This window comes from Medicago truncatula, chromosome 7 (assembly GCF_003473485.1).
Source record: "Medicago truncatula cultivar Jemalong A17 chromosome 7, MtrunA17r5.0-ANR, whole genome shotgun sequence".
Taxonomy (NCBI): domain Eukaryota; kingdom Viridiplantae; phylum Streptophyta; class Magnoliopsida; order Fabales; family Fabaceae; genus Medicago; species Medicago truncatula.
In genome coordinates, this window is record NC_053048.1 from 20467828 (window position 1) to 20485063 (window position 17236).

The 17236-nt window shown below is 31.9% G+C and overlaps 3 protein-coding genes across 6 annotated transcripts; 2 read left to right on the forward strand and 1 right to left on the reverse strand.

Moving 5' to 3' along the window:
- Window positions 1-858: 858 nt before the first annotated feature.
- On the reverse strand, window positions 859-2830 carry LOC120576868 (chlorophyll a-b binding protein P4, chloroplastic-like). 2 transcript variants are annotated; one of them, XR_005642948.1, is made up of 3 exons: window positions 2656-2830; window positions 1682-1896; window positions 859-1217 (listed from the first exon to the last, which is right to left on the reverse strand). XR_005642948.1 is itself a non-coding variant. In XM_039827459.1 (2 exons), the coding sequence occupies exons 1-2, from the start codon at window positions 2701-2703 to the stop codon at window positions 933-935; spliced, it is 333 nt and encodes a 110-aa protein (XP_039683393.1). In that variant the 5' UTR covers window positions 2704-2830; the 3' UTR covers window positions 859-932. The 2 variants fall into 2 exon arrangements, 1 of the variants encoding a protein (XP_039683393.1); XM_039827459.1 differs by lacking the exon at window positions 1682-1896.
- A 3123-nt stretch (window positions 2831-5953) lies between these two features.
- On the forward strand, window positions 5954-7489 carry LOC120577010 (uncharacterized). The gene has a single exon (XM_039827898.1). The coding sequence runs from the start codon at window positions 5954-5956 to the stop codon at window positions 7487-7489; it is 1536 nt and encodes a 511-aa protein (XP_039683832.1).
- Window positions 7490-11357: 3868 nt separating this feature from the next.
- On the forward strand, window positions 11358-14854 carry LOC120576843 (uncharacterized). 3 transcript variants are annotated; one of them, XM_039827394.1, is made up of 9 exons: window positions 11358-12583; window positions 12953-13027; window positions 13116-13486; window positions 13581-13772; window positions 13870-13980; window positions 14089-14170; window positions 14265-14360; window positions 14454-14568; window positions 14723-14854. In XM_039827394.1, the coding sequence occupies exons 1-8, from the start codon at window positions 11378-11380 to the stop codon at window positions 14550-14552; spliced, it is 2232 nt and encodes a 743-aa protein (XP_039683328.1). In that variant the 5' UTR covers window positions 11358-11377; the 3' UTR covers window positions 14553-14568; window positions 14723-14854. The 3 variants fall into 3 exon arrangements, with proteins under 3 accessions (XP_039683328.1, XP_039683329.1, XP_039683330.1); XM_039827395.1 differs by lacking the exon at window positions 13870-13980; XM_039827396.1 differs by lacking the exons at window positions 14265-14360; window positions 14454-14568; window positions 14723-14854 and having other exon boundaries at window positions 13870-13967.
- Window positions 14855-17236: the final 2382 nt, after the last annotated feature.

The window sequence follows — 17236 nt, forward strand, 5'->3', positions numbered from 1 at the left end:
ATCGAATCCAACCTAGTTGAATCCAATCGAAGTATGATGCGAATGAAAGTAAATGAATTACTCAAAATAAACAAGTAAATTGCAAAGGCATTTAAAGAAATGTATTTAAATTGCATTGACTGAATGTAAGTTGGTACACATATTCATACATTCCAACTTGTGACTCGTTTATCGCTTCCATATGGATAGTTTGAGCGTAAGTTTTTAGTATGATTGAATTGTGACCCGTTTTTCCTAAGAAAAACTACTATTTATACAAAACTAGAACTTTTACCCGTGCTACCGCCCGAGTCATAAACAATGGAAAAGCTAATATATTGCAATAAGAAAACAATTCAACATAATCAATATTTTAGGACATACAACAATTATTCACACATTTTGGAATATCACTTTATATACTACATTTGAAGTGGTGTTGATATAATCTCCATTGTCATCCGTTCTATCGCAAATGTCTATTAGAGTTGAAGCGCTATTGTTTTTTAACGATTAATCTTTCTCGTTATATTTTTTTGTTCTATTTATAAGAGGTAAACAATTACTTTTTTTGTCAATTTATGAATCTTGTTAGTAATAAATTTAAAACTCAAATTGGTATAATCCAAAAGATCACATAATTTCTATATAGTAAAGTCAAGACATCAAAATTAAACCAAGACTACATGCATATAAAACTCAAATATATGTAGGATCTGATTTCACTCCAAGAACGGGAATTATCATATATTAAATGGATGGCTTACAAAAGAGTTCCATCACCACAAAGGTACACCTATGCCTATTTATTTTTTTAAAACCACCTAGTTCCTCCGTACATGGAAATAAATTAAGGATCTTAACAATCATGCTCAGATATCTTTCAAAATTCATCCATTCATGATTACATTAGAATAACATAGGCTTTCATGTCATTGGATACAACAAACATTTTAGTTGCCGCCACTCAGTGTTTGAACAATGATGTTGTGCCATGGGTCTGAAAGGTGCTGCAAGAGGTTATCAAATCGTCCTTTTCCTGCAACTTTGTGCTGACTGATAAATCCCAAGAATGCCAACAATGCCAATCTACCATTAGAAATTTCCTTCTCTTTAGCCTCCAAAGTTGGTGCAAAGTTCAAAGGGTTAAAAATTCCATTGAGGTAACCAACCTTTCCCTTAGGCAAGCTGTATTGCTTGAAGATAGGATCTTGGTTGCCTATTCCAAGTGTTAAGTCCTGCAATTTTCAAGCATAATTAAAAAAATCACTATGCTACATATACCAAGACTATTTCAAAATATTTATCTTATTGGGTTCAGTCTTTTCTATCAAACATTTTGCTAATATGATCATTAGAATTCATCAGATGGAAAAGATAAGCATTACGGTAGCAGTGCACACCTCCTTTACTTAAGTGACATTGATATAGCATTAGGCTTAATATGACCACATATAGATTTCATTTATAAACTTTGACAGCAAAGCATGGTCATATATAATGAAAATGGTTTTAGCTACACAAAGTGACATACATGTGCATAATTATATATTTTTAGAGTATTCCTTCTGTGTACTATATAATACTATAGCAGCACTTTGGTTGATTTGACTTAGTCAAAATTAATATAGCAGCACTTTAATTCTTCAAAACTAATATAGCAGCAAACATGCAGTATTTCATTTAGATCATAAAAAGTCACCTTTCATAGCCTTTGTTGTTTTCATGCTTCAAGGAATGAACACCCCCAGTTAATATATCAAGAAAGTTGTTCATGATGCTTTGTTGTTCATCCATTTGATGAAACACTCAAGCTTGGATGGATGTCATTTTAAGTCTTCCAAAAATCAAAATATTACTTCGGAAAAATCATTAATAGAACTGACATACCATCTTTATTTTCTGTTGGAGCAAAATCTGTATGGAGAGAAAAGGAAGCAATAGTAAGATAACACTTACAAATGAACTAAAAATATATGCAAACACCAGTATGTTGGCTAATTGCTGCTTCAGAGTGCCCTATTACTTTTTAAATGCAGAAATACATGAGTTAGTTGATAATTATCTAGCAAATTCAATTAGCAGAATTCTTATTGTGCATAGGAGCAAACATGATATTTTGGAATCCTCAAACAGAAATTGCAGATTTAACCATAAAGAATGAAGGAAATAATCGATCATAGAATATAATAAAGTAATATAACATAACAACAAACACAGGGGCAGCAAGTTAGACATCTTCGACAATAAATATATCTTCCTGTCAATCAACATTTGATTCTAAAACTATTGCTTCATCCTATGGTAGTGGTTTTAATTTTTTTAACATAGAACACCAAACTCATAGAAGATTCAAAAAGCAAGTGAACTCAATGTTCTCATAGCATCTTTGTATAGATTTTCAAGCTCACTTTGTAACACTAAACTCAAATGATTTTCCATGATTAGAACAAAAACCAAAACAACCTACATAAGTAACAAAAAAGGGAAATACAGAGTTAAACATCATGAAGAAACATGCAAAAAAGACATAATCGCATATTAGAAATTATATAAAACAAAAACTCACAACCCCGTTAAATTCTTCAACTATTTTGAACTAAAGCTAAAAAAAATTAAAAACAAAAATTAACAAATGATGAATCGAGCAAATTGATTGGTTCAAAACTATAGTACCTTGAAAACCCAATTGCTATATTTTGATTCTTCACCAAATAGTAGCATTTCTTGCCAAAGAAAAACCCAGATTTAGAATCCAATTTGATAGAAACATTGAGTAAGAAAAATTATGACCTAATAGAAGAGGAATTCAAAATTCAATTGAGTTAAAAACAAAATGTTTCAAAAATATAAGGTGCATCATAATGGATTAAGTTGGTCCTATTTATAAGGTTTATAAATAGGAATAGCTCTACTGTCTCGTTACATTGTTTTATTTTCTAATTTTTATCAATGAGTAGACACAAAAAAAAAAAACACACTCTATTGAAAATAATGAAAACATATTTACCAATGAAGAGTTTGAATGCATCAGGTGTTGCTCTCTTCTCTGTAGCTTGAAAAATTTGACTTCTCCTTGCTAAATATGTTCCTGGATCGACTACAATAGGCTTGAATCTGTCACTCCTGCATGTGCAATTGAATAAAAATATATGAAGACAATTTTCAAATTCTTCATCTAAAATTTCAACAGCAAGCAAAATCAAATGAAGGCAAGCCACCAAATTTATTCATCTATGTATCTATAGCAAGCAAAGTATAACGAATCATTAATCGTTACCTTAACTTTGTTTGATGCGGGATTCTTTTTTCGCTCTCAATCTTTATCGCAGCGATTCCGGGTGAAGTTGCTGAATTAAAAATTGAACGGTGGAGAAGCTTCTAACAGCGACACTGGCGCGATGAAGAGCGAATCCGACACGGTGATTAACAACGGTGATGCAACTCCGGCGCGGTTAAGAGCATATTCCAACGCGGTGATCAACGATGATGCATTTACTTTAGAGGGTCGAAATGAAGGCAGAAGAAGAAAAAGGGATTTTGTGTGTTTTTGAAGAAGATGAGGAATCGTAGAGAGATGGAGAGAAAGGAGGGTTAAGTCAGAGCCATTGTTTCCAATGAGATGGATATGCAACACTGTATTGGAAACCGATAACATTAATTATTTGTCATTTACAATGCACTGTAAACTTGAATTTGAATTGTGATTTGTGCTAGCCATCAGCAAGATCAGATCTATGGCTGATAAATAAGTGGCAACCAAAGGTGTAGATCCAAGGGCTAGGATTGTTTGGCGCCTAAAAAAGAAGAATTAGGATTTGAAGTGTTAATTGGAGTGTTAATTAGGATTAGGAATAAGTTAGATAGACAATAACAACATAGTTTGAAAAACTATAACTGCAGAAGAACTACCTAATCCTAGCCATACGATTTGAATATCGAATATAGTCGTTTGAACACTTGACCTTATCCAAAAAAATAACCGCTTTCGAGATCCCTTCGCCCATCGACCAGAGGCGCGCGTCTTCGATTCTCTTCCAAGGAGCGCAACTTCAATAGAAATGCAAGGTCAAGTCTTTCCCATAAAGTCAACTATTTTGACCACATTAAATGATACCCTTTTATAAATATTGACTAACAGCCTTATTATTATTATTATTATTATTATTATTATTGATTTGATAGAATATTCGAAAGTTGCATGTCAGTTTCAAAGCAGAGAATGGAATCTATAAGTAGTTCCTTGTTCGCCCAGCAATAATATCACATTTTCATGCCCTCCTTCATTCGCAACCAAGTTCTCATCACTCATTTATGTAAGTTTTCCAAGTATTTTTTCCGTTCTAGAGTTCCTTGTTACTTAATCTCTATATTAAGTTTCCAAGTATTTTTTTTCTTTCTAAAGTGCCTTTGCTACTTAATCTCTACAATCACATGCAAATTTGTTCTTCACTGAAATATATAATATATTATATTTCTACATATGTTGCAGATCAGGTTCATCACTTCTAATGGCTGCTCCAGTTCTTGTTAATGATTCTGATGTTGTTAGAAAGGAGTGTAGCATAATTCACAACCAAGATATAAAGAACATATCCACAAGTCACATTTATAAGCAAACATTGCTTTCTCGATTCAACTTCATGAAAGGTTACAAAATTATAACAGTTGAGAAAAATCATTATTTAAGTGATTCCAGAGATGTATATTTGCTAACTAGGGATGAAATTAGAAGTTATCATCGCAAATATAAATTTTTACATATTGGGTTGGTACAATCACTACTACAAAATATAGATTTAACATCAAGGGGGTTTTAGTTTTCACATCAGCACGGAAAATAACTGAAGGGAAAGATACACACTATGAGTTTTTACATCAGTTGACATAAGCACATGAGGGTAATTCCTTGTAGCATATAACATTTACATCAGTGGATTATTGAAATGAGGGGAAAGACACGCGGTGGCATTTTTGCAATTTGAGTGAAAACTTTGGCTAACTTATTACTACATCAGTGGGTGACAAGTGCCTGAGGTAAAAACAAATGTTCACCCCTAAACCGTATCGTCCAACTCTTTCACTCTCAAACAGAAACACACCGTCCAACTCTTTCACTCTCAAATCACCCTGTCGAACTCTTTCAATCTCAAAGAATCCCGTCGAACTCAATCCCACTCTCAAAGAATCCGGTCGAACTCTCAAACTCTCTGTTTTCCTCCGGTGAGCTCTCTCTCTCTCTCTCTCTCTCTCTCTCTCTCTCTCTCTCTCTCTCTCTCTCTCTCTCTCTCTCTCTCTCTCTCTCTCTCTCTCTCTCTCTCTCTCTCTCTCTCTTAAATTCGGTTATGGTTAGGGTTTTGTAATTCAATTTTCGTTTTTGTTTTTCATTGTGGTTAGAAATCCAATAATTATTATGATTTTGTTATGAAACCCCTTTTCAATCAATGGATTTAGATGGTTCACCCTAATCCCTAATCCCTAATCCCTTTTCCAGTTATTCTGATTTTGTCATTAAATTCATGTGTGCCCTTTTCAATCAATGGATTTAGATGGTTTACCCTAATCCCTAATCCCTTTTCCAGTTATTCTGATTTTGTCATTAAATTCATGTGTGATTTGATGAATAATGTTAGAAACACACTTTAATCTAATCACTCACCGGTTGTTATAATAATACTATTTCTTAGAGATGGAAGGAAGGACGACAATTGTAAAGTATAAGGGGCTTGAAACTTTTCAGGCTTCGGCCCTATGTAATTAAAAAAAAACTTAGCCACCATACTCACAATGACAGTTTTTGCGTGTCATCTAAGAGATTTCTAGCTAGTATTAATCTCGTACCTCCGCGTAAGTAGTTATGTTGCTTAAGCACCAAGTTTTTTACTTGGTCAAACTCCAAGTCTTCTAAGTTCTAATAGTTATGTAGGCATCACAATTCTTTGATTCAGCGTGTGTTCATTTTCAGTGCGTCATTATGGATCGTAGTTGGATGAAAGCTAATCGATTAAGTGAAGAGTTTGATAATGGAGTGATAGAATTTCTACAGTTTGCTGAACAAAATCTTCCAAACAAAGATGGACTTTTCCCGTGTCCTTGTGTTTCTTGTGCGAACCGGGAGCCAAACATTACTAAGGAAGAAATAAGGGGCCATCTAGTTTGGAACGGGATTTGTCAAACTTATACACAATGGATATGGCATGGTGAAGCAATACTGCCAAGTGTATCCCAAAGAGAGAACGTTAGTGCAGATATGGATGATCGACTGGAAGACATGATACACGATATTGGAGAAGAATCTTTTAAGAGAGCGCATATGTACGATACATTATGTAAAGACAAGGAAGAACCTTTGTACCCGGGATGCACAAAGTTTACACGTTTGTCAGTTGTTTTAAAATTGTTTAATTTGAAGGCAAAAAATGGATGGAGTGATAAAAGTTTCACAGAATTGCTTCAATTGTTGACAAAAATACTTCCAGAAGGTAACACAATGCCGAATCGTTATTACGAGGCCAAAAAAATATTGTGTCCGATGGGTATGGAGTATGTAAAAATACATGCATGCCCTAATGACTGCATCTTATATAGAAAAGAGTTTGAAAAACATGATCATTGTCCGAAGTGCAAGGTGTCACGCTACAAAAAGAAAGACGCTGATTCTAGAGATGATGCGAGCACAAAGGGTCCTCCTGCCAAAGTGTTTTGGTACCTACCAATAATTTCAAGGTTCAAGAGATTGTTCTCTAATCCAAAGGACGCAAAGAACCTTAGATGGCACGCAGATGAGAGAAAACGTGATGGAAAAATTCGCCATGTAGCTGATTCTTTGCAATGGAAGAAAATCGATTCTTTGTTTCCATCTTTTGGCAAAGAGAAAAGAAACCTTAGACTTGGACTTGATACTGATGGAATGAATCCATATGGTAATCTAAGTAGTAAACATACTTCATGGCCCGTTCTCTTGATAATTTACAACCTACCTCCTTGGTTGTGCATGAAGCGTAAATATATTATGTTATCGATGATGATTTCGGGCCCATATCAACCAGGTAACGACATAGATGTTTATCTAAGTCCATTGATTGATGATTTAAGATTGTTGTGGGAAGAAGGAGTTGATGTTCTTGACGCGTACTCCGGGGAACATTTCAATATGCGTGCCATGTTGTTTTGCACCATCAACGACTTTCCGGCATACGGTAATTTGAGTGGGTACACAGTTAAAGGGCATAAAGCGTGCCCTATATGTGAGGCTGAAACATGTTATCATCAACTGAAACATGGAAGCAAGACTGTTTATCTTGGGCATCGAAAATTTCTAAATCGTTATCATCCATATCGTAAGATGAGGAAAGCTTTCAATGGTGAACCGGAGATTGGTTTTGCTCCAAAACCCTTGACCGAAGAGGAAGTTTATCACCGACAACAAAATGTGGAGGTTACCTTTGGAAAGAAAAAAAAGAAGCCTGTTGTGAAAAATATATGGAAAACTGAAGCAGCTGTCACGTAGCAGCAATAGGATACTACACTGCTCTTCCCGCCGCTGAGCAATGTGATATGTCACTTTATCTTGCCTTGCCATTAGTCTCGCATTCATTTTCCATGCATAGTCACTTCCTGTGAAATCATTCATTGCGTATGGGGGGATATCAAAACAAAACAAAACAAAAGATTGAATACATCATATCGTATCCTTGACTGCACCTCGCCTGCTCTTCAAGATTCCCATCTTTTCTGAAACGACTTCACACCCTAGTCCTTTGTGTGTATAATCACTACTACAAAATTGGGAAAATATAGCGCTCCATTACTAGCGCTTTTAACATAAAAGCGCTATAAATCAAAACACGGGGCTTTTGCTAGCACTTTTCTGAAAAAGCGCTATCTATACTTCTACCTTTATATAGCGCTTTATTTCAAAAGCGTCACTTTTGGTTCAATAAAAATAATAAATATTTAAATAAAAAACAGTTATATTGGTATATGGCGCTTTTGATGAAAAGCGCTATAAATAAATCAGTATTAAATAGCGCTTTGTGGGTTAAAAAAAGCGCTACTGTATGTTTGAGAAATATAGCGCTTATTAGTTAAAAAAAGCGCTATTTTAATGTAGCTGAGTAGTAGAAGATTAACATCTTCACCTTAAAGTCCCTTGTTCGATTCCCTGAAACTGTATTTTATTGTTTTTTTTTTTTTTTTTTTATAAGAAACGCTACTAACTAACAGGTCCCCTGTTCGATCCCCTACATAACATATTTCGATTTTTTATTTTTATTTTTATGAAAAATGGATAGCTACTGCAAAGCACACCCTTTTTAAATATTTTTATCATATATTTTTTTTTGACAAGATATTTTTATCATATATATATATATCAAACTAAATCCAAACTTTTCCAAAAATAAGTTATGTGTCAAACTAAATATATATTAGTAAAAAAAAATTATTCAATAAAATGTGCATGTTATATTATAAATAAATATAAAGAATTAAAATTAATAAAAACTATGTAAAAATTATAAATACGAACTAGCACTATACAATATATAAAATAAAGGTTTAAATGCTCTTTTGGTCCCTTAAGTATTTAATTGGTATCGCTTTGGTCCCTTAACTAAAAAAAATTGTTTGAACACTTTAAGTTTTTTTTAGTCTCGTTTTGGTCCCTTCAGTTAGGTTTCCATTAGGTTTAATAAAAAACGTTAAGTGTAGACACGTGTCACTTTGTCATTGGCTCTGAGTTTTTTTTTACAAAAAAAAAAAAAAAAATTTAAAAATATTATTTTTTTTGTAAAAAAAAACTCAGAGCCAATGACAATGTGACACGTGTCCAGGAGTTAACTTTTTTAACAGAAGGGACCACTTAGGTAAACGGAGGTAAAGTTATGGGACCAAATTGAGACGGTTTAAAATTAAGGGATCAAAATGAAATTCAAAAATAAGTTAAGGGACCAAATCATGTATTAAGCCTTTTTTTTTATATAATAATTAAGAAGCGAATAATTTATTATATACCATGTGACATATAACATTTCAGATTGAAAAGTTGTTCAGTTTCCAACAAATCAAAACATATGTTTCTATTCAATAAATTAATTTTTTTCTCGAGTTATTAATTGTGTTGATATGTGTCCGCATTAATATTTTGTGTCAATATTAGTGTTTCATATATTATATTATATGCACATGCAGATCCTGAAGCATAAGTGATATCTTTATCACTAAAACCATTGATGGCAACAAACAGATTCGTGTGAGAAATTTGTCTAAAGGATTTTTAAAGGGATCAAAATCTTCAACTTCATCGACGTGGATATAAGATACATTGGAAGTATATTAAAATTTCAAAGATAATTAATTATCACAGTAAAAAGAAAACCAGAATTAAGTTCAAAATTACAACATTTATTACCATTTATTTTTGAATTTCATTCTGGTCCCTTAACTTTAAACCGTCTCAATTTGGTCCCATAACTTTACCTCCGTTTACCTAAGTGGTCCCTTGTGTTAGTTTTTTTAACAGAAGGGACCACTTAGGTAAACGGAGCTAAAGTTATGGGACCAAATTGAGACGGTTTAAAATTAAGGGACCAAAATGAAATTCAAAAATAAGTTAAAGGACCAAAGCATATATTAAGCCTTTTTTTAAACCGTAACGGAAATCTAACAGAAGGGACCAAAACGTGACTAAAAAAAAACTTAAGTACTCAAACAATCTTTTTTTTAGTTAAGGGACCAAAATGATACCAATTAAATACTTAAGGGACCAAAAATAGCATTTAAGCCTAAAATAAAATATTTGTTTCATAATCTTTGATTTTTTTAATACCAGTAATATATTAAATAAAATATTGCCAACACAATGGGCCTAATTTTGGAACATCTTTTTTCTGCACCAATACAATAAGAAGCCCATGGATCTCGTCTTCCCTAACCGCCAAGGGAACTGTAGCAAGCAGCCATTGAAACAACAAAACTAAATTCGCCGGCCGGAAAACGTAAGAAGTGGGTTGAAGCGTTGAACTCAACTGGACGGAAAAAGTCACCGGAGTTTGTTATCGGCCACCGGAGTTAGCTTTCTCTCTCTCTCTTTTTCCTGTAATTTCTTCTTCAGGTATCTCTCTTTCTCGTGTTTTCAATTTGTGTTTTCAATTCTGTCTGTCGAAACTGCCAATTGGATTAAAAAGCTATCATTGGATTAAAAAGCTATCACAACTGCCAATTGAAAACACTAACTTATCATTATCAATACTTCAGGTTAAAGGGTTAAGTGAAAAAATCTCAGCATAATCTCAGCATAATCTGTGCATGTTTGATAGTCCCTGTTTGGTAATTTGTTTTCATTACTTCTATTGGTCCTATATGTTTTCATGGGTATATAAAGAAGAAGAAAAAGACACAAAGAAGAAAATAATTAGTCATAGTGTGTTTATGTCACAATCAGAGTCTGAAAACAAGAGAATGTTTCACAAATATGCTTCATTTGTTCATTGTATAATTCAAGTGTAGTTATGACTTAAGTGAAGATAATAACATGATTTTGTTAACAAAAGGTTGAGAAGTACTCAAAAGGCAGAGCTAAAACTTAAGAATCTAAACGCTGCCCTAAAACTTAAGAATATAACAATCTACAAACAAAATTCAAATTTAATAATTCATAAAAATAATCAACTTCTAAAATTTAGTAGTTATGTATACTTTTTTATGGAAAAAAAAGGTTTATTTCACAAACTTGACAAATAAATTGCTTGGTTGACTCTCACTCCTCTAACAGCAACCTCTCTCTCTGTAGGTTCTCTTTCACGGCTCTCTCCCTTACAGCTCTCTCTCTCACGACTCTCTCCATCACAGCTCTCTACCTGACGGTTCTTTCTCTCTTTCTCCTGTAATTTCTCCAGATATCTCTCTCTCTTTTTGTACTTTCTCTTTTTTTGTTATGGGTTTTATTCATTTTTGCCACAGCTTCTGAATTTATAAATTTTTGTAATAATTTTTTATGTTATAGAATTACTTGTTTAATAGATGTTGTTTCATGTCACAATGCTAGCTAGAAATTACTTTTTTTGAAGTACTTGCTTAATCCGACCTTGGTTGTTATGTGCCATGCTGCTTAGACTTGAGATTCTTATTTGAAAGTTATGGAATTTGAGAGGAATTTGCGCTGTATTCTGTTCTATTTTCTGATTGATAAAAAATTAAAATTAACAAGTTTGAATTGTATATGGTTTTAGTGTTGTGCTTTGATTATTTTAGTTAATACATGAATTGTGACAACATGTAGAATATATTCATGTGTTGTTATATATGGCCAGAGATGTTGATATTGTAGGCGTAATAGTTTTGTAACCCTTTTGTAGATTGAAAAATCAATTGTTTCTTAAATTAACTTTAAGAAACAATGGATAAAAAATGGATGTTTGCGGACCGATTTTCAGAGGAATATGAAAATGGAGTAGAAGAGTTTGTTAAATTTGCTGTGAAACATGCCACTGACCGCGATCGAATCATTTGTCCTTGCTTAAATTGTTGTTATGGAGGAAGGGGTAATGGGGTTGTGTTGCGAAATCATTTACTGGCGAACGGAATTGATCGAAGCTACACATGTTGGACAATGCATGGTGAGATGAGTAACAACAACGTAGATTTTCAGAATAATGAGACATATGAATCAAATGAATTTGACACAAATACATTTGACCATGATCGAGTTGACGAAATGCTAGATGTAGTTAAAGAAGATCTTCGGGATTGTCCTGAAATGTTTGAGAGATTGGTTAGTGATTCAGAGAAACCATTATACGATGGTTGCAGCAAATTCACAAGACTGTCTGCAGTATTGAAGTTGTACAATATAAAAGCGAGAAATGGATGGTCTGATAAAAGCTTCACAGACTTGTTAACCCTTCTGATAGATATGCTGCCAAAGGATAATGTTCTTCCTAGTAGAAACTATGAAGCCAAAAAAATGTTGTGCTCGATTGGCATGAGTTATGAAAAGATACACGCTTGTCCTAACGATTGCATTTTGTTTCGAAATGAATACGCATCGTTAAATGAGTGTCCTAAATGTAATGTCTCTCGATATAAGAAAGAATTTATTCCTGCGAAAGTCGTATGGTATCTTCCTATAATACCGAGATTCAGGCGCATGTTTAGTAGTGAAGTTGATGCAAAACATTTGACATGGCACAAATATGATAGAATTAGAGATGGGAAGTTTCGGCACCCTGCAGATTCGCCACAGTGGGCTAAAATTGATCATGATTATCCTGATTTTGGGAAAGAAGCAAGAAATCTACGCTTGGCACTGTCTACTGATGGAATGAACCCACATGGTTTTCAAAGTATCCCAAATACCGTATGGCCTGTGATTTTGGTGATTTATAACTTGCCTCCATGGTTATGTATGAAGCGTAAGTTCATGATGTTGTCGATGTTAATTTCTGGGCGCAATCAACCAGGGAATGATATTGACGTGTACTTGGCACCTTTAATTGATGATTTGAAGCTCATACCTGATGATGTTGCTGGTATAAGGTTGGTTAGAGATGCAATAGGAACATATGTGGCATGGCAAAGAAACCTCATTTCCCTTAATCTTGAGGTAAAATAAATTTCTCTGTTCGATGATGTTACTTCTATATCATGAATTATTGTGCAATTCGGATTGCAATTTATTTCTCTGTGTGTTGCTATTATAGGTGTAGTGCTATCTACTTGAAAGAAACTTATTTCTCCTAGCAGGTTTCAAAAAGAATTTTAGTTAGTAACTAGCTAGCTAGTCTCATTTATAGCATGTACTTATAAGTATAGGATTGATCTTTCAAGAGAAGCAATAGTTTGTGATTCTTTGAAATGAGGGCAGAATGTACTTCTAAGAAGTTGTGAAACTATGTCTAATCAAAGATAGCCTTTATTTCTCCACTCTTGTTTAAAAAATAAATTGATCACTGACTGAATCAATTTCACATAGACTCCTGCAACATATAAAGGCAATGGTAACGATGGGATTAGGAGGGGTGACGAGTCGGTCACTTCAAAAAAACAGGTATATTGATATACACAAAGAATGTTCATTTTGTTGTTCAATCATTTGTTAATCATTAACTAAATTAACTATACAATTGATATTTTAGATTCAAACACAAAAATTGCATGAAGGCACTAAAATCATCAAGGATAAACCAAGAAATATGTCTCATGCACAAAAGTCGAAAGAAGTCAATAATAAGGGTAGACATAGCAATATTCCAATCACAAAACAAAGACAAGATATTGCAAAAACCAAACATCAAAAACCTAACTCTACAAAGTGTCGTCCATCATGGGTGTTAGCTCTTAAATCATTGGTGGAAGTGCAAATGGAAAACTCAGATACGCGTCAGATAACTATGGAGGAAGGTATTTTTGGTGAAGAACAGTATAATGAAGAAATTACCAAAGAACAAATGTATGAGTTTTTCAACAATACAGAAATAGGTGTCTCTGTTGTCTGCGTATATATCAGGTATTCCGAATAACTTTAAATTGATCGAACAAATTATTTTATTTGTATAACATTTAATATATAGTATCTAATTAATATTACATTTTTATTCTAGGTACTTGTATGAGAAGTTTGTGCGCGACACTGATGTCCCAAGGAAATTCTCCTTCTTATCCCCCCATCGAATATCCTTGGTGTTAATTGAAGCAGAACAAGAATTTGTCAAAGCATACATGGTTAAGGAATTCTTGAAATATAAAGATGAGCACAAGTTATTTATTCTACCATTTTATATACATAAGCCTATGTAAGATTTTCTTTGAAACTTTGTTTTTGAATATTTTTTCCTCACTTTTTACCATCGTTTATAGAAGATTTTCTAATTAACTTTGACATCTGTGTAGTGGACATTGGGTGTTATTTGTCATTAATCCCATATCGGAAATCATATATTATATGGATCCATTACTCAATGACTATATGAATTACCCAAAAATGAAGAGTATGTTTGACACGTAAGTATATATATATATATGTATATATATTTATGGTCAGTTGTTGTATATGAAAACTATATATATGGTCAGTTGTATGTAATCAAAGTTTACATTTATATTTTGTAGAGTTCTAAAGGTATTTCGCGCTGCAAGGAACGCTCAAGTATCAAAGAATAAATTTAACAACATATCATGGGTCCGAGTACAGGTTTGATAATATAACATATAACAACCTTAAACAATTAGTGTATGAATATAATATAAATAATTTTATTTATACAAACTTATTTTATTTTTTGTAGTGTCCTCGCCAAGAAAATGGTATAGATTGCGGGTACTTTGTGATGAGGTTTATGAAAGAGATTCTCATTTCGAAACTAAATGAGATTCCAAAGCTGGTATATGTTATTTTTTATATTAAAGTATAATATTTGTATATATTATTTAAGTTTATTAAGTAACATGATTATTTTTTGTTATAATATATGCAGTACATTGAGGGTTTCAAGTGTGCGACATACTCAAATGATAAACTAAGAAAAATCCAAGAAGAATGGTGTCAGTTCATGATGAGCCTTTTGTTTATATGATATTTTTATGATAAGGGTGAGTTTCATGTTTCAAAATATATTTGCTAGAAGTGGTAGTGTTTTTAATTTATTATCTTGCTTTAATTTGTACTATGATCAGCAGTACTTTGAATTTGTCTCTAATATAATATAGTTTCTTATTGCTTAATGGGGTTTTCTGCCATATGCAGGTGGTGGAGAGTGAACAAAATTTGGAAATTTTGCCTGCTTTTTGTGAATATAAATTTTGAGACGACCAAGAAGATAGATGAAGACATGCTACCATAGAAGATTTTGATCTTATATTAACTAATTAATTAGTTGTAACTTTCAGATATCCATGTTACCATATTAGTGGCTATGTACATTTCTGACATTTATGCTATATATACATACATTTTTTATGACATCTTTAAGTTTTATTTGATAAATAATAGTCTCAATTTTAATGTGCAAAAAATATACATATATATATATATTATTTTATCTTATTGTAAAAAAAAAAAAAAAAAAAAAAAAAAAATCCTGAAAAAAATATTTAATGCTTTTCCTAGCGCTTTTTTCATGTGTAAAGCGCTATATAAACATAGTGTTACATAGCGTTTTTTTATTAAAACGCTATTTTTTACTAATGAAAACGTTATTCCAAACGCCTTTTAGACGGCGTTTATTATTAAAAGCGCTATCTAAAGATTATCTTTGCTGGCGCTTTATGACAAAAAGCGCTATCTAAACCTGGTGTTACATAGCGTTTTCAAACATAAACGCTATTTTTTGAAGTGAATGCGTTATTTTAAACGCCTTTTAGATGGCGCTTAATATTAAAAGCGCTATCTAAGGTTAAACTTTACTAGCGCTTTTTAACAAAAGCGCTATTTAAACACTACTTTAGATAGCGCTTTATACAAAAAAAGCGCTATATTACCTTTACCAGCGCCATTTACAGTAGCGCTTTGAAAGCGCTAGCTAAAGCCAAAAAAAAGCGCTATATAAGCCCATTTTTGTAGTAGTGAATTGAATATAGATGGGTAAGGTGATCCATTATGTAAACTCGATTTTTGAGAAATTTCATTTTTTAATTTAAATTAAAGGGTTAAATATGTTTTTAGTTCTTAGATTTTGCGATCATTTGACGAGTTGTTCTTACATTTCATTAAATGTTTTTAAAATTTTCACATTTTATTTTTGTTATCAAAATTAGTCTATGTTGTTATTTTTCTAACGGAATGCTGATGTAGTAGTTAATAGGTCACAATTATTTTAGGGTTAAATATGTAGTTTGTCCCTATATTTTGCGTGACTTTGAAGAATAATTCTTATTATTTTAGAGATTTTAAAAACATTTATTAAAATGCAAAGACTATTTTTAGAGATTTTAAAAACATTTATTGAAATACCAAGGAAGATATGCTCTTATGAGGCGGAAAAATACCTAAGGACAGTGACTTTGTCACGCCTCATGTTGTATGACAGATTACTGCTTAGCAGGTTATATATAACCTTTTATGGTTTCGTGTTTGTTCACTTCGATTTCGTCGACTTCAAATCACCGTAATTTTAAGAAAAGATAAGTTTATTGTTCTCTCTTTTACCTATATTTTATTGATGCTTATATTTATATATGTTGATTATTATTTAAAGATAATTCATATATCAATATTTTACAACAATCTTAAAGATTTATTAGCCTCATAAGTGCATATCCTCCAGCATACAACATGTTCTTCCCTAATATGAATCACATCAGATGCGACAGAGCAACTTGAATCTGATAAAACACAGGAATGATGCACCCAATAAACCTAAACTTGATTTTCTAAGGAAGTGGAAATTAATTTTGTGTGTGGAGAGGCGAGTTCTCTACAGCAAGTATGTTTATTCTGCTGTAAAAATTAAAAGAACCATAAGAGATATTTTTAATTTTTTATATAGTGAGAAAGTTTGTTGTTTCCTTATAATCAGGAAGTAATTAACACATGGTCAAAGAAAAAAAAAAAAAATGAACCGTAAGGAGAGAAAACCACAAATAAGGCTAATGTTAAGAGATATCAATGGAAAAGACAGTTACAACATTTGGAATTAATATGTTACAAAACCAAGTCAAGCAATATTATTAATAATATTATAATAATAATATTTTATTAAAATATTTTTCGATATTTCTCAATTGATAATATGGGACACAAAATATTTGAAACTTTTAAAATATAATCAAAATTTACAACATATTATTCATCTTCTAAGTTTAAAAAGTGGACTAGATTAAGTTTGAAAAGCTCTAAATACATATTATCTTACCATGTACCATATTGAAGTTGTGCGCAAATTTTAAAAAAATATTAATTTAATTGATTTTAATAGTAAAAGTAATATAAAATTCTTATTTAATTTTAATGAAAATCTTAAATTCAGTTTTTTTTCAAAAAATTTTAATTTAGAAATGAATTCAGATTTTTTTCGAAAGTTTTATTTCTGAATTTTTATGAAATATTTTTGGAAAATAAAAAAAATCAAATTGTTTTCGGAATTAGGAATATTTAAAAAAAAATTCTGGAACTTAATTTTCAAAATAAAAAAATTAGACAATATTATATTTTTCGAAGTTTTTTTTTATTTTAATTTAAATTTGGATATTTTAGAATCTTTTTCATAATTATTTTATAATTTTTTTGAAATATATTAAATTTGAGATTTTTTAACAATTT